Raw genomic sequence first — 17,028 nt, 5'->3', positions numbered from 1 at the left:
GACAATAATAGCCACGATTCCATTAAATCTTATAGTATTGGAGTGGTTGCAGTAGTCCCCTGAGCAGTGACAGAAATATGCTTCAATGCCAGCGACTTGCGTCGATTTGCATTCAGTTGATGCCTTCATTCCTACCTCAGGGGCGCACCCTCTGGAGACTGCAATAACAGTGTCAAAGTTTTATTTAATAAAATAGTTAAAAAGATAATCATATTTAAAAAAATAAACAAGTACTTAAATTTATTTGAAATAAAAAATAAACAAATCTCTAAAACAATTGTTTCTAAAACGCTCTACCAAAATTGTATAAAATATGTGCTACACACATCTATAAACAATATTTCTATATATACAAGCCAATTGCCTAGCATTGCACGGGTATTACAAAAAAGCTTATAAACAGTGACAGGTAATGTAGTTACCCGCTACTTGCCATTAGCCTGGCACATTGCCAATGGCTAATTTGAGTAAGATAGTATTGCTAAACTTATCACTAAGAGCAATGAGAGCAAGCTTTAGTGGCGTTGCGCGTAACTCAGAGTGCTATGAGTATTTTAACTGAGATTACTGAATCTATTGCATCTTGTGCAGCTCAGTTGGTTAGGTTATTGCCTGGTGAGCTTGAGGTTTTGAGATCAAATCCATCATAAAGCGGATCTTTCATTCTTAGAGTTCAATAGTTATAGCTTTGCACCAAACGATGACAGGCTTTGAGATTTACTAGCTGTGCTACCCGGCATTGCCCGAGTAATAGAATATTCTTTGGACAGAAAATTGATTTGTATTTAACATATAACAACATTTGCCATTCTAGCTTTCAAACTAAATATCATGAGGCAAGTGTTTTGTCTTATAAACAATGAGAAGTAGTGAGAGTTGCTCGCTATTAGCCTGCTCGCTATCATCCAGTACGTTTAATAATGTAAGCGAACAGCTTCTCATGACGTTATGCTATGACTCGTGTCGTACGCAAATCTGTTGGGTGTTTGCTGTCATATACTGACTTTTAATGGCAGGGTAGAAATTCAATTTCTGTGGTCTAGTGGATAGCGCGTCGGTCTGGTGAACGGCAGGGTTTGAGATCGGATCCGCTTTTTCGGTACAGAATTTTTATCCTAAGATTTCAAGATCTATAGCAAGGATGCATAGATACATACTTTGAGAAATATATATATAGATATAAGATATAATTATATAGATACGCTGTATAATTATACACAATATAAATATTTATGTATGTAAATCTCGAAGTTTGTTTGCTGTTTGCCTGTCGTTTGTCTGTGTAGCTATAGTGAGAAAGTTTCAGCAACGAAAAGTCACCATTGTACTGGATTATAACTCCTGAAATTCAAGTTGAAAGTCTGCTAACAATTCCATCACAAGCATAGCACTTGTCATATGCTGTACATCCTGTTTGCGATTGCATAAACTAAATGTATATTTTTTATTATCAATTAATACAGTGTGCCCTCGGGTTAGGATGCCCATGTTAAGATTTTTTGCCTCTTCATATGAAACACTGTTAAGATTTTTTGCCTCTTTATATGAAACACGATGTTTTTCATGCTCGCTATGTAAGAGCAAAATTTTGTTACATTTTGCTGCATGTGACATCAACAGAAAACTTTCTCAAAATTAAAATTTGGCAGTCAGTGTTCTGATTATTATGAAATAACAAAAATGCCGATATGCTATTTGTTGAAATTCCTCCCACAATGCCTGAAAGAGATATATAAAGCTCTCTAGCTTAGCTCAGCGTTATTTGTTATAAGTTATAGTGAAAACAAGTTCAAAAACAGATAAGTGATAAGATTTTAGTTCTTGACAAAGTTGAAATTTAGTTTAGTAAAATACATACTAAAACATAGCTTTAAGTATGTGTTTAGTAAGCTAAATTTATTTAAGTTAATATCAATGGTTATGCTATACGTCTGTCTCAAAGGTAAGCCCTCCCTGTGGTACATAGCGCACGTAGTACATTGTATTGTTACATTTTCTTGCAAATAATAACCACCACATACACTAAAGTTACTGTAGGTAACTATATAATTACCAAAATTAACATATTGTTTTGTTACATTTTTAATATGTACTATATACTAATGTGTATGTAAAATTTTGATGTTTTCACCAGGGGTGTGATGAGGAGCATGATTTTACCAAGGGCATTAAATAATTATTATGGGTTTCTATGCCACTCTATACAATTTTTTTGCCTATATATAAGCAAAAAAAAATATATAGTTTATATATATAAACAACCATATTATATTTTAAAACCAAACCTACCTATCTGCTTTTGCTCTACGTCCACATATTTGGATTTCATGCAGCCCTCAGTGTGACCAATCACAGTGCTGCAGTCGATCATGTGATCTTGTGGTGCTAAATAGTCATCTACACATTCATCAGCCTCCAAAGATTTATCGCCACATTTGTAGCACCATGTAGACTCTGCTCCACCTGCAGTGGGATGCTCATGATTTACTTCGTTTTTCGTACGTAACAGAGTAAACTAAAGCCTACTGCATTTTCAAAAGATCTTACACTAAGAAAGTAAAGATTTTGTTTTAATGGTTTACAATTAATTTAATGAACAAACTTATGATTGTACTAGCTGTGCTGCCCAGCGTTGCTCGGCTAACAGAAAAGTCTTTGGACAGAAAATTGATTTGTATTTAACATATAACAACATTAGCCATTCTAATTTTCCAACTACATATCATGAGAAAAGTGTTTTGTCTTATAAACAATGAGAAGTAGTGAGAGTTGCTCGTTATTAACCTGCACGCTATCAGCCAGTACGTTTAATAATATGAGCAAACAGCTTCTCATGACGTTATGCTATGACCCATGTTGTACGCAAATCTGTTGGGTATTTGCTCTTATATACTGACTTATATTGGAAGGAAGCACATCAATTTTTGTGGTCTAGTGGATAGCTCATTGGTCTGACGAACGGCAGGGTCCGAGAACAAATCTTCGTCAGTACGAAATCTTTATCCCAAGGTTTTAAGATTTATAGCCGTACACGCATACTTACATGTGTACACACATACTTTGAGAAATATATATATGGATTAGAAGATTATATTAGAACTTGTTTAGATTAGAACTCTATTAGACTGTGTGGCTAGAACAGGTTGGAAAAAATAGAAATAGTTGAAAGAAGTTCAGACGAGATAATCTTTCACTTTATGAATGGTAGAATATGACAACTCTCGGGACAAAATGCATCTATGATGGTAGGCTGTAATGTAATGTAACATTATATCTGAAACCAAAATGTTGTGAAAAAATTTATTTCGTTAGTGACGTAAGCTTTAGTGATGTCGGCTATAATTCTGGCAACAGTAGCGCTGTCAGTAGTAGTTTTGTCCAAAGCAGTTCTATCTGCAGCAGTTCTGTCAGCAATAGTTTTGTCAGCAATAGTTCTGTCAGCAGCAGTTCTGTCAGCAATAGTTCTGTCAGCAATAGTTCTGTCAGCAATAGTTCTGTCAGCAGCAGTTCTGTCTGCAATAGTTCTGTCAGCAATTGTTCTGTCGGCAATAGTTTTGTTGGCAATAGTTCTGTCAGCAATAGTTCTGTCGGCAATAGTTCTGTTAGCAATAGTTCTGTCAGCAATAGTTCTGTCAGCAATAGTTCTGTCAGCAGCAGTTCTGTCAGCAATAGTTCTGTCAGCAATAGTTCTGTCAGCAGCAGTTCTGTCGGCAATAGTTCTGTCAGCAATAGTTCTGTCAGCAATAGTTCTGTCAGCAATAGTTTTGTCAGCAGCAGTTCTGTCGGCAATAGTTCTGTCAGCAATAGTTCTGTCAGCAAAAGTTCTGTCAGCAATAGTGTTGTCCAAATTATAATAAACTCAAATTAATTGGTTTTATATTGTTTATTATGCTTTTATTCTCATTCTAGAAGAAGATTAGTTTAAAATGAAACTTCAAATCAGTTTTGTGTCACAATTCTAAGGACATTTTTGTTAATAAATTAAACAGGGTTTTTGTAATTTGTAAGCAGTGAATTTAATAAATTCTGCTCAGTTGCACTTGGACAGCTAATATTGGTAAGAGTTGATTTGACATCCTTTCACTGTGATCCCATTATGGTGAGAGGTTGACATTGCCTGTTGCCTTTATCAAGTTTTTATTATAATCAAAGTGACAGACTCTGCTATAATAAGAAAAAAGACAAAAGACTGCCGGTCTATTGTCCTAATGCTAAAGTAGAAACAAAAGATTGCTTCCACTGGACTCAAACTCGTTACATTCAGTGTGGTAGAAACCCCAACATCACCACTGATGTGCTGCCTTCCAACCTTTTAGAATAATTGTGCTGCCATTTATTCTCTGTGTTTTATTAGCAGTTGTGACAATCTCTCAGAGGCTGCCAGAGTTCAATGTATTATCTGATAGCCAGAGTTCTACGTAGTATCTGATAGCCAGAGTTTTATGTAGTATCTGATAGCCAGAGTTCTACATGCATCTGATAGCCAGAGTCCTGTGTAGTATCTGATAGCCAGAGTTCTATGTAGTATCTGATAGCCAGAGTTTTACATGAATCTGATAGCCAGAGTTTTATGTAGTATCTGATAGCCAGAGGTCAATGTAGTATCTGATAGCCAGAGTTCTATGTGGCATCTGATAGCCAGAGTTCTGCGTAGTATCTGATAGCCAGAGTTCTAGGTACTATCTGATAGCCAGTTTTACCTAGTATCTGATAGTTCAAGTTCTATGAAGTATGTAATAATAGAGAGTCGCAAGCAATCTAACGCTAGCCATAAAATTTAAAAATTATTCACATAAATTTAATCTTTAGCTAAAATGTAGAAAACAGGGTTTTACTGGCCTCCTAAGAAAGCTTCATTAATCAAAATGGCCTTCTGGTAGGAATAGCAGTTTTGGCTCGCCACGTTCTTTAGGAAATAAACAATAAACGTTTTGCTACGAAATGGTTCTATAATAAGCCTTGAAATCAAACAAAATGAATATAAAATAGATCATACAACGATGCATTTGTAAGCAAAAAACAACAAACAAAGAAATGGCTCAGCTCTGCTTGGAAAGTCAACTTACTGCTAGTCAACGATGAACTTACACAAGATTTTAGTAGATGTCATCATATATATATATATATATATATATATATATATATATATATATATATATATATATATATATATATATATATATATATATATATATATATATATATATATATATATATATATATATATATATATATATATATATATATAGATATATAGATATATATATATATATAGATATATATATATACATATATATGAAGACATCTGTATATATATACACTTTTTTTTTTCTTTCACTTTTTGCGATTATTTGTGATGCTTGAGGTGACCTGATTGCAAAAAATGATTCAAGATTAAAATCCACAAAACTGGGTCATGATTGAAACAATGAGAAAAAAAATTCGTGTAAAATGGCATCACTAGTTGCTATCATTACGATAATTGATGTTTATTGTCCTTGAGTTCCAGCGTTACATGTCTCTATTCTACCAGTCTCTTTTCAACTATGGATGCCATAATCGCACGTTCGCTTGATCTGAGCATTTTAACAACGATCAAGTTCTGTGGATTTTAATCTTGAAACATTCTGGCAGTCAGACTACATCAAACATAAAAAACAACCACAGATAATAAAAGAATACCGGTAAAATCTTCTAAAACTTTGTGCGAGTTTGAATTTGAAAGATTTGAATAAATGTCAAAAAAGTCAAAACTAGAAAATGTAGAAACTGTGTGAAGGTATGTCAAGATCTTTATGGTTTGTGTCTTCTTTTTTTACATAAAAGTTACAGGTTTTAAACTGATTTCAGCTTATGTGATATGAACAATTTGCAGACAACTTCTAACAATTATTTTAAAAAGATTATTGCTAGAGGTTTAACTTTGATAATCTTCTTTCCAATATTCATTCTCTTTGCAAAAAAAGTTTTAAACGCTTCATGTCAGACGGTTTATTTAATTATATTGACTAACTGTTACCCTTTTTATGATTGTAGTATGGCATAATTTGGAAAACAGTTATGTTTGACATGAAGTTATTGTCAATATTCGTTATAATAAGAGACACGTTCAACCAAAGCTATTTTTTGAAATAAGGAAACAGTATTGCACAATATGGATTTGAACTCACGAAAAATAGCTTCGCTGCTCAGCATGCCACAACCTCCACTAATCATTCCTCTTCAATGGCGATTTTATTGTTTGCTTCTGACTCTTACACAGGTTGTTTAGCTTTTTAAACACAGTTAAATAATATTATTTGGTACATTAAAATAAATACACTGAACTCTAACAGCTGCCTGTGAAAAATAAAAAAATTTTAAATTTTCACTTTGTAGGTAAAAAAACAGCTTTGTTCATTTGTGATTTAAGCTAAAAGCACAAGCTTTTGGTTTGAGACAAGATATTAACGTCTGCTAATATACTGATGTCATTACAGTTCAGTAGACATGAAGCTACGACCCACTACATGTAAGAAGGCAGGAGTTCACTGAATCTGTTTTGTCATGAACATCAAGAAGAGTGGAGAGTACTTCAGTTTTTGTATAATGGTGCAATCAATGCTGCTTCGCAATAGCAATGGTAGGAAAGTCAACAAAATTCAAGGCAGATTGAAACCTTGTTTTTATGTCATCAAACATGGCATATTAACAAGTGTACTTGTAAGGATATCTTACTTATGATGATATTACTGTTGTAATGATATTACTAGCTTACCTAAAAGCACAGCCAGAGGTATGAGAAACCAAAGTTCCATCTTTCCCAGCTCAAGTCTACCTACTTCCAACTAGCTATTCAAGGCACTCCACACGCTGATTAAGTTAAAGTATTTGAAAGATGCCTAAGGTCATCGACATTACGGAGCTAAATCTGTCGTAAACCTAATAAGAGACAGAGAGAAATACTGTCTCTCTATAGACTAATCAATCTATTATTAAGGTGCTGCTAATAGCTCGGAGTAAGAACCAAAGCTAAAAGCACTCACCCCCTTCCAGGCTGATAGAACAGCATTAATATTAACTCCTCTCTTCAGAATTAGACCACCGATCGATGGATTATGCAAACGTCGAGCTGATGGCTCAAAGAAAGGGATATTGACTATTCTGTCTTATAATCGGGATATTGGGAACGATCAAGCGGTTAGGCAATTGCTGTTTGCATGCTATAATCCTATGTGCATACTTAACAGAGATAATCGCTTGTCTGAGTTTTGGCTTTATGAAGTCGGCACTTGTCCAAATATGAAATATTTAACGTTGTTTACATATGTTAAGGCTGAGGAAATTGAATGTGCAGTTATTTTATTGGCATGTAGTTAATCGATATTCAAAACATTAGAGAGGTGGATGCCTTAAAGCACTAAGTAACCTAACAGCAAATATATAAACCAATGTCAAACTCATGTACATTTATGCGACCATTTTAATTTTATGCAGATGAATTTTTGTTATCACAATGCCCATCAAATCCTCATTCAACTATTTTGTTACTTTCTGAGTGTGTGTAGACTGCTGATGAAACTTTACCAGAACATTCTTTATTCTGTTATTTGCTGACATACTATGGCTGAAATAATCTGCAAATATTTATTTATGTATAATATTTATATATATATTTGAGTGTAAAACAAGCAAAGAATATAAATGGAACAACAAACTAATAAATAGCGATCTGTCAAGAAACAATTGTCAATCAATCAGTAATTGGTAGACTAAATACGTATAATTACTAGCATTGCGTTGCCCGGGCATTAAAAATCAGCTTACAAACAATGAGAGGTAATGTAGTGTCCCGCCACTTGCTATTAGCCTGGCAGATTGCCATTGATAATTTGAGTAAGCTTACTAATAAGAGCTACCCCATTCCATGACATTACGCTCTCACGATGCGTTGTAACGAAGAGCGAGAGCGTATTCGCTGCCATATAGTAACATATATTGCCTAATGAATCCATCAACCTCATGTTGCTGAACTGGTAAGGCATTGGACTGGTGAACGGGAGGGTCCGAGATAAAATCTTCTGCAGTACGGATCCCTTATTCCAAGATTTTAATAGCTATAGCTGGATAAACACAGACACCAGCATTGAGATATATATACATATACACACATATACATACATAAATATATATATACATATATATCAATTCAACAGTACTTTGTAGTTTGGGCAAAATAGATACATGATGCGATAATGAATTTAGAATACAATAATTAGTAGCCATATACAGAAATAACAGTACTAGTAAAGCTATCACTTGAGCTTATTTCACTTGGAATTGTGTGGCAGCAGTTTTCAAGTGTTGCAATCAAACTTGGAACAAATACCGATACTCAAGGCATTACCAAATTTAGTGATCAAGGTCCAACATCGATTACACTCAAGAGGGAATGTAACATACTAGCAAGTAGATACTCAAGACTAGTGTTTGGAGTGCGACCTACATGTAGACTTGAGTACTCAAGGCTAAGCTCAATCTGCTGAACTGCAGGGTTTATATGGTTTTCCTTCATGGAGTTAGAGTTCTGTCCTTTGTTCTTTCATAGTTGAAATTCTGAGTATCTGATACATGTCTTTATCATGGCACAAGAAAGTACAGAAAAAATAATAATTGATATAAAAATATATGGATAAATTTTATAAAATATACCAGTACTTCTAGATAGTTATTTTTGTACTCTTAGCATTTCTTTCAGGGTATCAGGATAGTTTAGTGGTATCATCTTTGGCTGTCAACCATGAGGTTGCTGGTTCGAATTCCGCCTAATGCCGATCTGACAGCAAGCTTTCAACTCTAAATTGCTGAGTCTTTCGGATCTAGACCATAACTTTGAGGCCCCGTGTACCACACTGACTACGTGGGCACATTAAATATCCACCTCTGTCCTTCACATACTGGGCAAATGAAATGGCTTCCTGACTCTGTCAGAATGGAGGTGTTGCGAAGGCTTCGAATCAGGTTAATCTGACAGTTGCGGAAGTGATAGAGTCTGAGAACCGGGTCTTCTCTTCCCTACCATACTGCTCAACCCAAGCATGCATCGCTAATATGCAAGCCATTGTCGATTTAAAAGGAAACCCAGAAAAAAACCATTTCTTTACGTCACCTGCTACTAAATATTGCCCATTTTTGTCCTATGAAGCTAAACGAGCACCATATTAAATTAACATTACTTACTCTTTCCTCTTTCGTCCAACTGAAGTAGAAACATCTTCCAGCACAGACAACTTAAGCTAAACTTAGCAGCAGTTTTGGCATTGCATTTTTAAAACTAAATAATTTTTCTTCAGAGAGATTTCAATTTTATTTTCAAGATATTTAAGACTTCTAAAAAATTCCATTTTTTGACAAAGAGACATGTGCCTGAACAAAAGAGCTCAAAATAAAATGCGACGATCTTATGATTTTAGCATCTTCAGTGTAAAACAAAATTTACTATATTTCTACTTCTTGCGGCATGCAACAAAGGTTGTCACAGTGAACACTGATTACAAAAATGCTCGCAATGTAAGATAGCGATGTGAGTTCATTTGAGTCAATTTTTCTCGCCGTCCTGCATATTACACAAACGTCAAGAATCATGAATTGTTAGAGGAGATTACGAATCAATGTAAGCTTTCATAGAAAATGCTGAGAATTTTGCTCAACAGTACCATAGTTTATAAAGCGGTCATTAAGGCTGCAAACAATCAATAAGATTGCTTTTGTAAGTGTGAAGATTTACTATACCAAGGTACATAAAAAGGAGGCTGCATGTTCTTATCACTAGTAAGTGATGTACCAGCAAAATGTTGCATTAAAGATTGATTGGCTTAGCAGGTCGTTATGCCACCTGCCAAACTTGTCATGTGACTCTCAACTTTGCTAGCAGTTAGTGAATGTCTTAGATGTAGCCAATTATAGATATTTATTTGTCATAATCCATATTTTAGAGGCTATTAGAACTTTGTGCTATTATGGGTTAACGCATTTCGATGATCTCTTCAATGTGATTGATTGCACATCTATGTGTGCGTGGGAATAAACATGTGGCATTTAGTTTCTGCAGTACTAAATTACTAAATTGAAGCAAAATATTTCTTTATTTTGAAGAATAATTTTTACTAAAATAAAACTAAATTTTTAATTGAAATTAAAAACATAAAGAATAGCTATGAATGGCAATGCTCTACCTACAGTATGTATAAAATTCATGAGATGGTGCACTATATACAGTAATTGCTGTTTGGCTCAATAGATTGTTTTGCTAACAAAACTATGAAAGCCTGGCAAGTCCTTACCGCCTATAAAAAATAAAGTGGAAGAAAAAGGTAAAAGCAGAAGGTAAGGACAGGGAACGGCAAAAACAATATCAGGCAAGAAAAGAAAGGAGAGTATAGTGCAGAAAGAGAAAAGTAAGTGAGGTGGAGATGATTGAGAGAGGGAAAGATGATATATAGTAAGCGAGAAAAATGAAGAGAGAATAAAAGGGAAAAATTGTAGAAAATATAGAAGGGAGAGAGAAGAGAAAAGGGTGACAGAGGGAGAGATAAAAAAGTTTGAGAACAAGAGTCATGACCTGCTTCAAACCATTAAACAGAGCCAAGTAAGCTTTAAAATAATTCTTACAAAGTTCTTATTTTTAACAAAAATATTTTAAACAAAAATCACCCATTTATTGAGACTAAATCTACAATGGAAATTAGTTCAACAACCAATATGGTGTCTCTAGCCAAAAACCTTTCACGATTCAATAAAGGTGAAGTTCCGTTGACATCTAGTATAAACGCTCTGGGGTACAGAAGATCATTCAAATTATGTTTTACAGAAAATTCTTTTTTATCACGGAGCCTGCAAATAAATGGGTGATATAATATAGACAATGTGCAATAGCCAATAATGCAAATAACTCATAATCCTTTATGCAACATTGAAAGAAACCAGCACAAACAGGATAATGCAGTTGTGTCATCTAATCTATTGGCTGCCCACGTATTTGCGGTTGCGGTATTTATCTACAAAGCTATTCATTCAGGCTTTGTTAACCACTTGACAGGTTTTATCTCTGCAGGTTTTTGCTATTTAAATCATGTCGGTGACCTCCCACAGCCACCGCTGGTGACACAGTTCATTCTGATATTGGTTAGTAGCACTTGTTATCAACACAACTTATAGCATCCTCTCAACTCATTTGAGTAATCAGAAAGGATATTTACTGAGCCTATTGCTGCAAAGAATTGTTAGCTATGACATTGTAGTAATCAGCAATTGTCAGTGACACAAAGAGCAAGTTGCCTTTTAGTAGAAGTGAAAGAAGTATATAGAGCAGGGATGGAAAATATATACTGGTGACAGAGGAACATAGAACAGGGATATAGAAACATAGATCTGTGATAGAGAAACATAGAGCAGCGATGTAGAAATATAGACCAGTGATAGAGGAACATAGAGCAGTGATGTAGAAATATAGACCAGTGACAGAGGAATATAGAGCAGCGATGTGAAAATATAGATCAGTAATAGAAGAACATAGAACAGTGATGTAGAAATATAGAGCAGTGACAGAGGAACATAGAGCCATGACGTAACATAGAGTAGTAACAGAGGAATTGATCAATTCATGGAGTTGTCTTACCCAATAAAATTCATCTAATACTGAGAGCATCATAAGAGCAATGAGTTAAGTTGTCTCCATCAATGTATTACTATAATACACACCTAGTATTGAAAGCATTATCAGAACTGTGTGAGAAGTTGTCTTCTCGGAGAAGTTGCAGTTGTCTCCTGAGCAGGAACACTGCCATACTTTGGTATCAGTGAGTCCCATTTGTGGAAGCTCTAGGGGGAGGTAGTCTTTGTGAGCGCATATGTAGTTATCATATAGTCTACCACAGGTTCTGTTAACTGTTAAGAAGAATATAAACCAAGTCTACTAGCAATAAGAAGAGAAGTCAATACTGACAATTAACTGACAATTATAACTGATGGGAAATATTCTGCCTGAAAAGCTAGTCCATGTAGGCTAGAGCTCCACGGTATGGTGATTTAATTGTTCGCTTGTTTGGTGACGCTTTATAAGGTCGTTGATTTGAAAACTGCCACCATTTAAAAAGACATCACCATTTGTATAAACGATATAATCGATATAATCGAAATAATCGTGTAACAGCGAATTATTTCATACCTGTCTATTTTCAGGGTGATACTGGAACTAGAACGACCAGGCCTTTTAGTTTTATAATAGGCTCATTTTATGGCCTTCTACACTCGGGAAAACTCATAAAATAAGTGTTTACGGTTATCATGAACACAAAACAGTTTTTTTTTAAAGTTAAAATATGCAAAAATGTTAACAAAAATTATAAAGAAATTTTTATCTATTTGCAATGTCAAATCTTATGAGGATTTTTTGGAAACCGTAAAATACTAATGTGTTCAGGTAGAAGCTGACTTTTTAAACTACCTTCAAGATAATTATTATGGTTGTCGTGATGGATATAGGTACAAAATATATTTAACTAAAAATAAAGATATATGCAAGCACTCTAGTTGAGAGACAACAATTCAAAAACTTTTAATCTCAATCAAATCTTAAGAACTTGATCACAAAATTAAGATTCAGGTGAGCAGATAGTTATTTTACTACAATGTAGTTTTTAGCTACAAAAATCCTGGCCTGGTTACATAAAGTAAAAGAATAGACATGACCAATCAAAAAACCGGATCATTGGTAGCACTAAAATTGCTAGCTGTATTATTATTATTATTAAGTCAATCTAGTTTTTGCGTATTTAGTCATTACACCTGTGTCTCTAGCTTTGTATGCGCTTTTGTTTTGCACTTATTATGCACTCATTATGCACTCATTGCCTGCCTTGCCTGTGTGACCATTGCAGTCAGTTGTTGTCAGGTTTTCGACAAATACAGCTTGGTTTTCACCCAACCGTAAGGAGTGGCGGTGATGCAACCAGCGGCAGCCGGCGATTGCTGAGAATCAGTAAGCCCGCAACAATTTTTCTGCCGCTGGTGGTCACTGGCAAAGCTCAGCAAGTTAAAATTTTCTACGGTCTATCGTATGGTGCACAATGTGTGAATTGTGCTCCTTAAATGCATTGTGAATATGAATTCTATGAGGGGCAAAAATTAAGCGACACGCCAACGTTTTTCTCTGAGGGTAAAGGAACAAGTAGGATCTTAACTCCATGCGTAAAACATACCATGGTCTAGGAACAACAATTACTTTATTGCGTGATCACCACTGGTACCGTAGGCACTGAGAATGTACAGCCTCCCTGAGTACCGCCGATGACCACAGGCTTTTCATGGTTGGGTGAGAACTAGAGCTGGAACGAGACCAAAGAATGCAGGGTCGGGCCAGACTCAGGGTCAGCATTGAGGGCCAAGACCGAGTCGGGCCGGGTCAGCACGCGCAAATTTTTTATTCATTTAACTAAGGTTAAGAGATATTTCTATTACAGCCTAATGTTGTGACAGCAATAACCTAAGATAAAAGAACCCATTATCTTGGCTTGGCGTGGCTTGGCTTATAGATGCAATCTACAATTTATGGCTAGACATTGGTGGATCAGTGCTATTCAATGGATGATAGATTAATGGCCGACTTTGGCTAGAGTGTTTTTATTACAGATTTTATTTTCAACTCTGCTATTATAATCAACAAGAAGAGATTAGTTAAGAAATACTTTACAAATATAAAAATAGATAGCCCAGCATAGTGGAAATCAAAAATCCATCAATTCCCTAAAACTTCTGGTATTAGTAAAAGAAACTAGAATAAAATTAATTTGCTGGACTGAAGGTTCTTAGACGCGCTTTTAAATTCCTCAGGATGCCCTCGTTGTAAATGCCTCAATAGTATTGAGGTGGATCCTTCTTTGTAGCTTATCTTGCTTCCGCATATTTTACAAATAACTTGGTCTTTTCCTTTTGTGACTGTCTTCTCCATGAACTCTCAGACCGCCAGCATCTTGATTATTTCTTGCCGAACAACGTTGTGAAACCTATAGTCCAAAGACTATTGTCACAGACGTAAACATATAGTCTTGACTCACCTTGTTTTATTTTGCCTGGTCCTTCCGCGCTAGGACTAAACGCGACTCTATTTCAATCGCACTTAAAAAGCGATATACAATCGCTTTCGTTTAGCCATAAACCTACCCAGGTCTTTGTACAGGAAGACCAAGGGTTGGGTAGCCCAACCCGGGTCCCTCTGACCCAGTGGGTCAAGACCAGACGAGTTACTCGTGCCAGCTCTAGTGAGAAAAAGGCTAAAGTTGTTTTAATTGAAAAAATCTATAGACGAATATACCTTTGGCAACCCATATTTTATCATGTCAGACTCATTTAGAGTTTATATTCAAAAGTACGCTGACACTCTCGTGAGCTGTGAAGGATCAGTGTCCTCTGTAATCATTATTTGCACAATGATTGCTCTAAGATGGTCCTGTGGTACAGTTGGTAGTGCACTTAGCTGCAAAACTAAGACACCCGAGTTGAATTCCTGTGTGATACATATTTTTTCCAACCCTATAAGCGTGATGACAGACATGGCTCCTATTATAGTGTAGATCGGTGATGAGCAGCTTTGGCAATGCTCTAGTAAACCCATTAAATTATTCCATAGCTCCTATACCGACAAGAATTGAATGTATAATAGAGTATTAAAAATATAGTGCCAGAGTTATTCACTCTTAAAGTATAAATCTCATATTTGTTGTAAAGTTTTGAGACACCAAAAACTAAAAAATTGGATCAACTGTTAAGGTCCATGCAAACTATCACTCAAATCAACGCCTAGCTGTGCGATGGATTGTAGCAATGATTACACTGGCTGCTCATCGCAAAATGGCGTCATATCAGCCCATCATTGCCATCAACCACACAGATAATCATTGATTTAGCTTAGCCTTAGCTTTTTGCATTCCTTTTGGTGAGTCTTCATAAATTAATTTGCTATTTTTATACTTGTTACACAAAATTGGTTGTATAACCAATTGTCCAAAACCCTTTTTATTACTCGTGCAACGCCGGACATTCAACTAGGATGATGTACTTTTGATATTTTTACATATTTCTTGCCTGATTCGTAGTTAAATCCAAAAACCTTTCCAACTGCTTTCGATTTAGAGCAGCCTCCTTCTTTTGCTTCCGTCTTGTTATCATATTCACAAACTACCTGATCACCAGCGCCAAGAGAATAGTCTCCATCTGTGCAGAACTTGTTACGGTGCGAGTAACAGGCATAGCAGGTGTCTGTTTGCACCAAACTGAAGGAACCTTCAAAATAAGTAAAATGACAAGTGGCGAAACGGAACAGGTGACATAACAAGCGACACAACAGAATAACAAAAACCTGCCACACCTGACGATGCATAAAAGTATAGACCAGAGTGCTTGCTGGCATATGCTAGCCAAACTAGCGTATCCTCAGTGATGCTGACACACTAAAATATTTGTATTACTGTGGCAGCGTTGCACATTTGGATGAAAAACTGAGTAAGATTTATTAGGTTGCGCTTCTACAAGTTACTAAAATTCTATTCAAAGTTATCCATCACATATGCTGGAGTTACTCCCTCTCTAATAGTGTTAATCGATTGCTGTATCCCCAATAGTACAAATGATTTTTTTTCTTGAAAATTAATTATTCTGGCATCATTTACATTTAAAAATACTTGAAAAGCCGCTTTATTGTTAACTGACTCAGCAGTGAGTAGAAAGGCAGCATAGGGTTTGTCAGTCATTTTTGCAAGTTGATTTGTTTTGAATGACTAAGAAAATTATAGCAACATATATTGGCTAACTTTATTAAAAAAAATGTCATCTTCATGCAGAGCAAAGTCAGAGAGACAGCCAGTTTTAGGGGTTAATTTGATGTTTGTGTTTAACATAAAACAGAAACACCATTCGCTTATGAACGGTGTCCTACCATAGACAAAGTACTTCAGATCTGCATCATAGACTAAACAAGCTAAGAATCTATGTCTGTGTGTATATTAACTCAGTGGCATGAGATGATTATTCTTGAATACACTATGCTTCATCAAATAAAAGAAAATTGAACGCAAAGTCTTTACACGGTGTTTGTAAACTGAAACAACTGTATTGTTCGGTTGCCATGGCCTCCACTTCTCGGCGAGACGTTCCTTTGATTGATTACATAATTTTGACTTGGTAAGTTCCAGTTCTATTTATTCATGTCTATTGCAATTAATTGAGCGCTTGCTCCGCGTTTAATCAAAGTTCAATGTATTGTCAGGAATAAAGATTCGTCTGTATTAGTACTGGTTTTATAAAAATGAGAGACGTCTCAAGCTTCACATCTCCATGAGACGGAATAACTCTATGCACTCTGTGCAGAGATGTAAATTCAGAAAAGCCTGATATCACGCTATCTTGCTGTATGTCGGTGTTAATCGCAAAATGCTTCAGTGATTGTCTGCGTTAACAATCTTCTTAGGATCACAAGCCTATCCATGTTAACATCAGTGAATAATCCACCTCATAGCCCTCATTAGACAATGCGGTGACATATGAGATATGTCATATGACATATGACATATGACAAATGACATATGTCATATGTCATATGGCATATGACATAGGTATGACATAGCCCTCATTAGACAATGCTGTCACCAGAGAAAATATAAAAGCAAACCTCGATTACCAATCACCATCGCCAAAGTGGTTCACATTGCACAAGCTGTCATGGATGCTCGATGAACTATTGGAAAAGTTCAACCGCTTCAATCTTTTCCGATCTATCGATCGACTGATACCATCGGTTTATGGTACGGGTACATATTTGACAGATAGTTGCTGAGAGGACAACGCTGCCATGAGACAATAAATGTGAGAAATGACTTTGGTGAAGTTACGATTACCAAAAAGACAGTAGATATTTTTCCGACAATATGTAGCTCTATAAATCATCAAATCACAGCATTTCAAAATTGAAAGTTACAAGATTTTTGGTTTGTCTTT

At 35.5% G+C, this 17,028-nt stretch overlaps 1 protein-coding gene across 1 annotated transcript; it reads right to left on the bottom strand.

The window, feature by feature from the left end:
• Positions 1–3,268: 3,268 nt before the first annotated feature.
• On the bottom strand, positions 3,269–15,785 carry LOC137402326 (histone H1-like protein HC2). Its single transcript, XM_068088824.1, has 3 exons — positions 15,717–15,785; positions 15,218–15,318; positions 3,269–3,824 (listed from the first exon to the last, which is right to left on the bottom strand). Exons 1-3 carry the CDS (start codon positions 15,783–15,785, stop codon positions 3,269–3,271), a joined length of 726 nt encoding a protein of 241 aa, XP_067944925.1.
• Positions 15,786–17,028: the final 1,243 nt, after the last annotated feature.

Source organism: Watersipora subatra, chromosome 8, assembly GCF_963576615.1.
Source record: "Watersipora subatra chromosome 8, tzWatSuba1.1, whole genome shotgun sequence".
NCBI classification, from domain to species: domain Eukaryota; kingdom Metazoa; phylum Bryozoa; class Gymnolaemata; order Cheilostomatida; family Watersiporidae; genus Watersipora; species Watersipora subatra.
The sequence above is the reverse complement of the archived record's forward strand: the minus strand, read 5'-3'. Positions and strand labels throughout refer to the sequence as shown.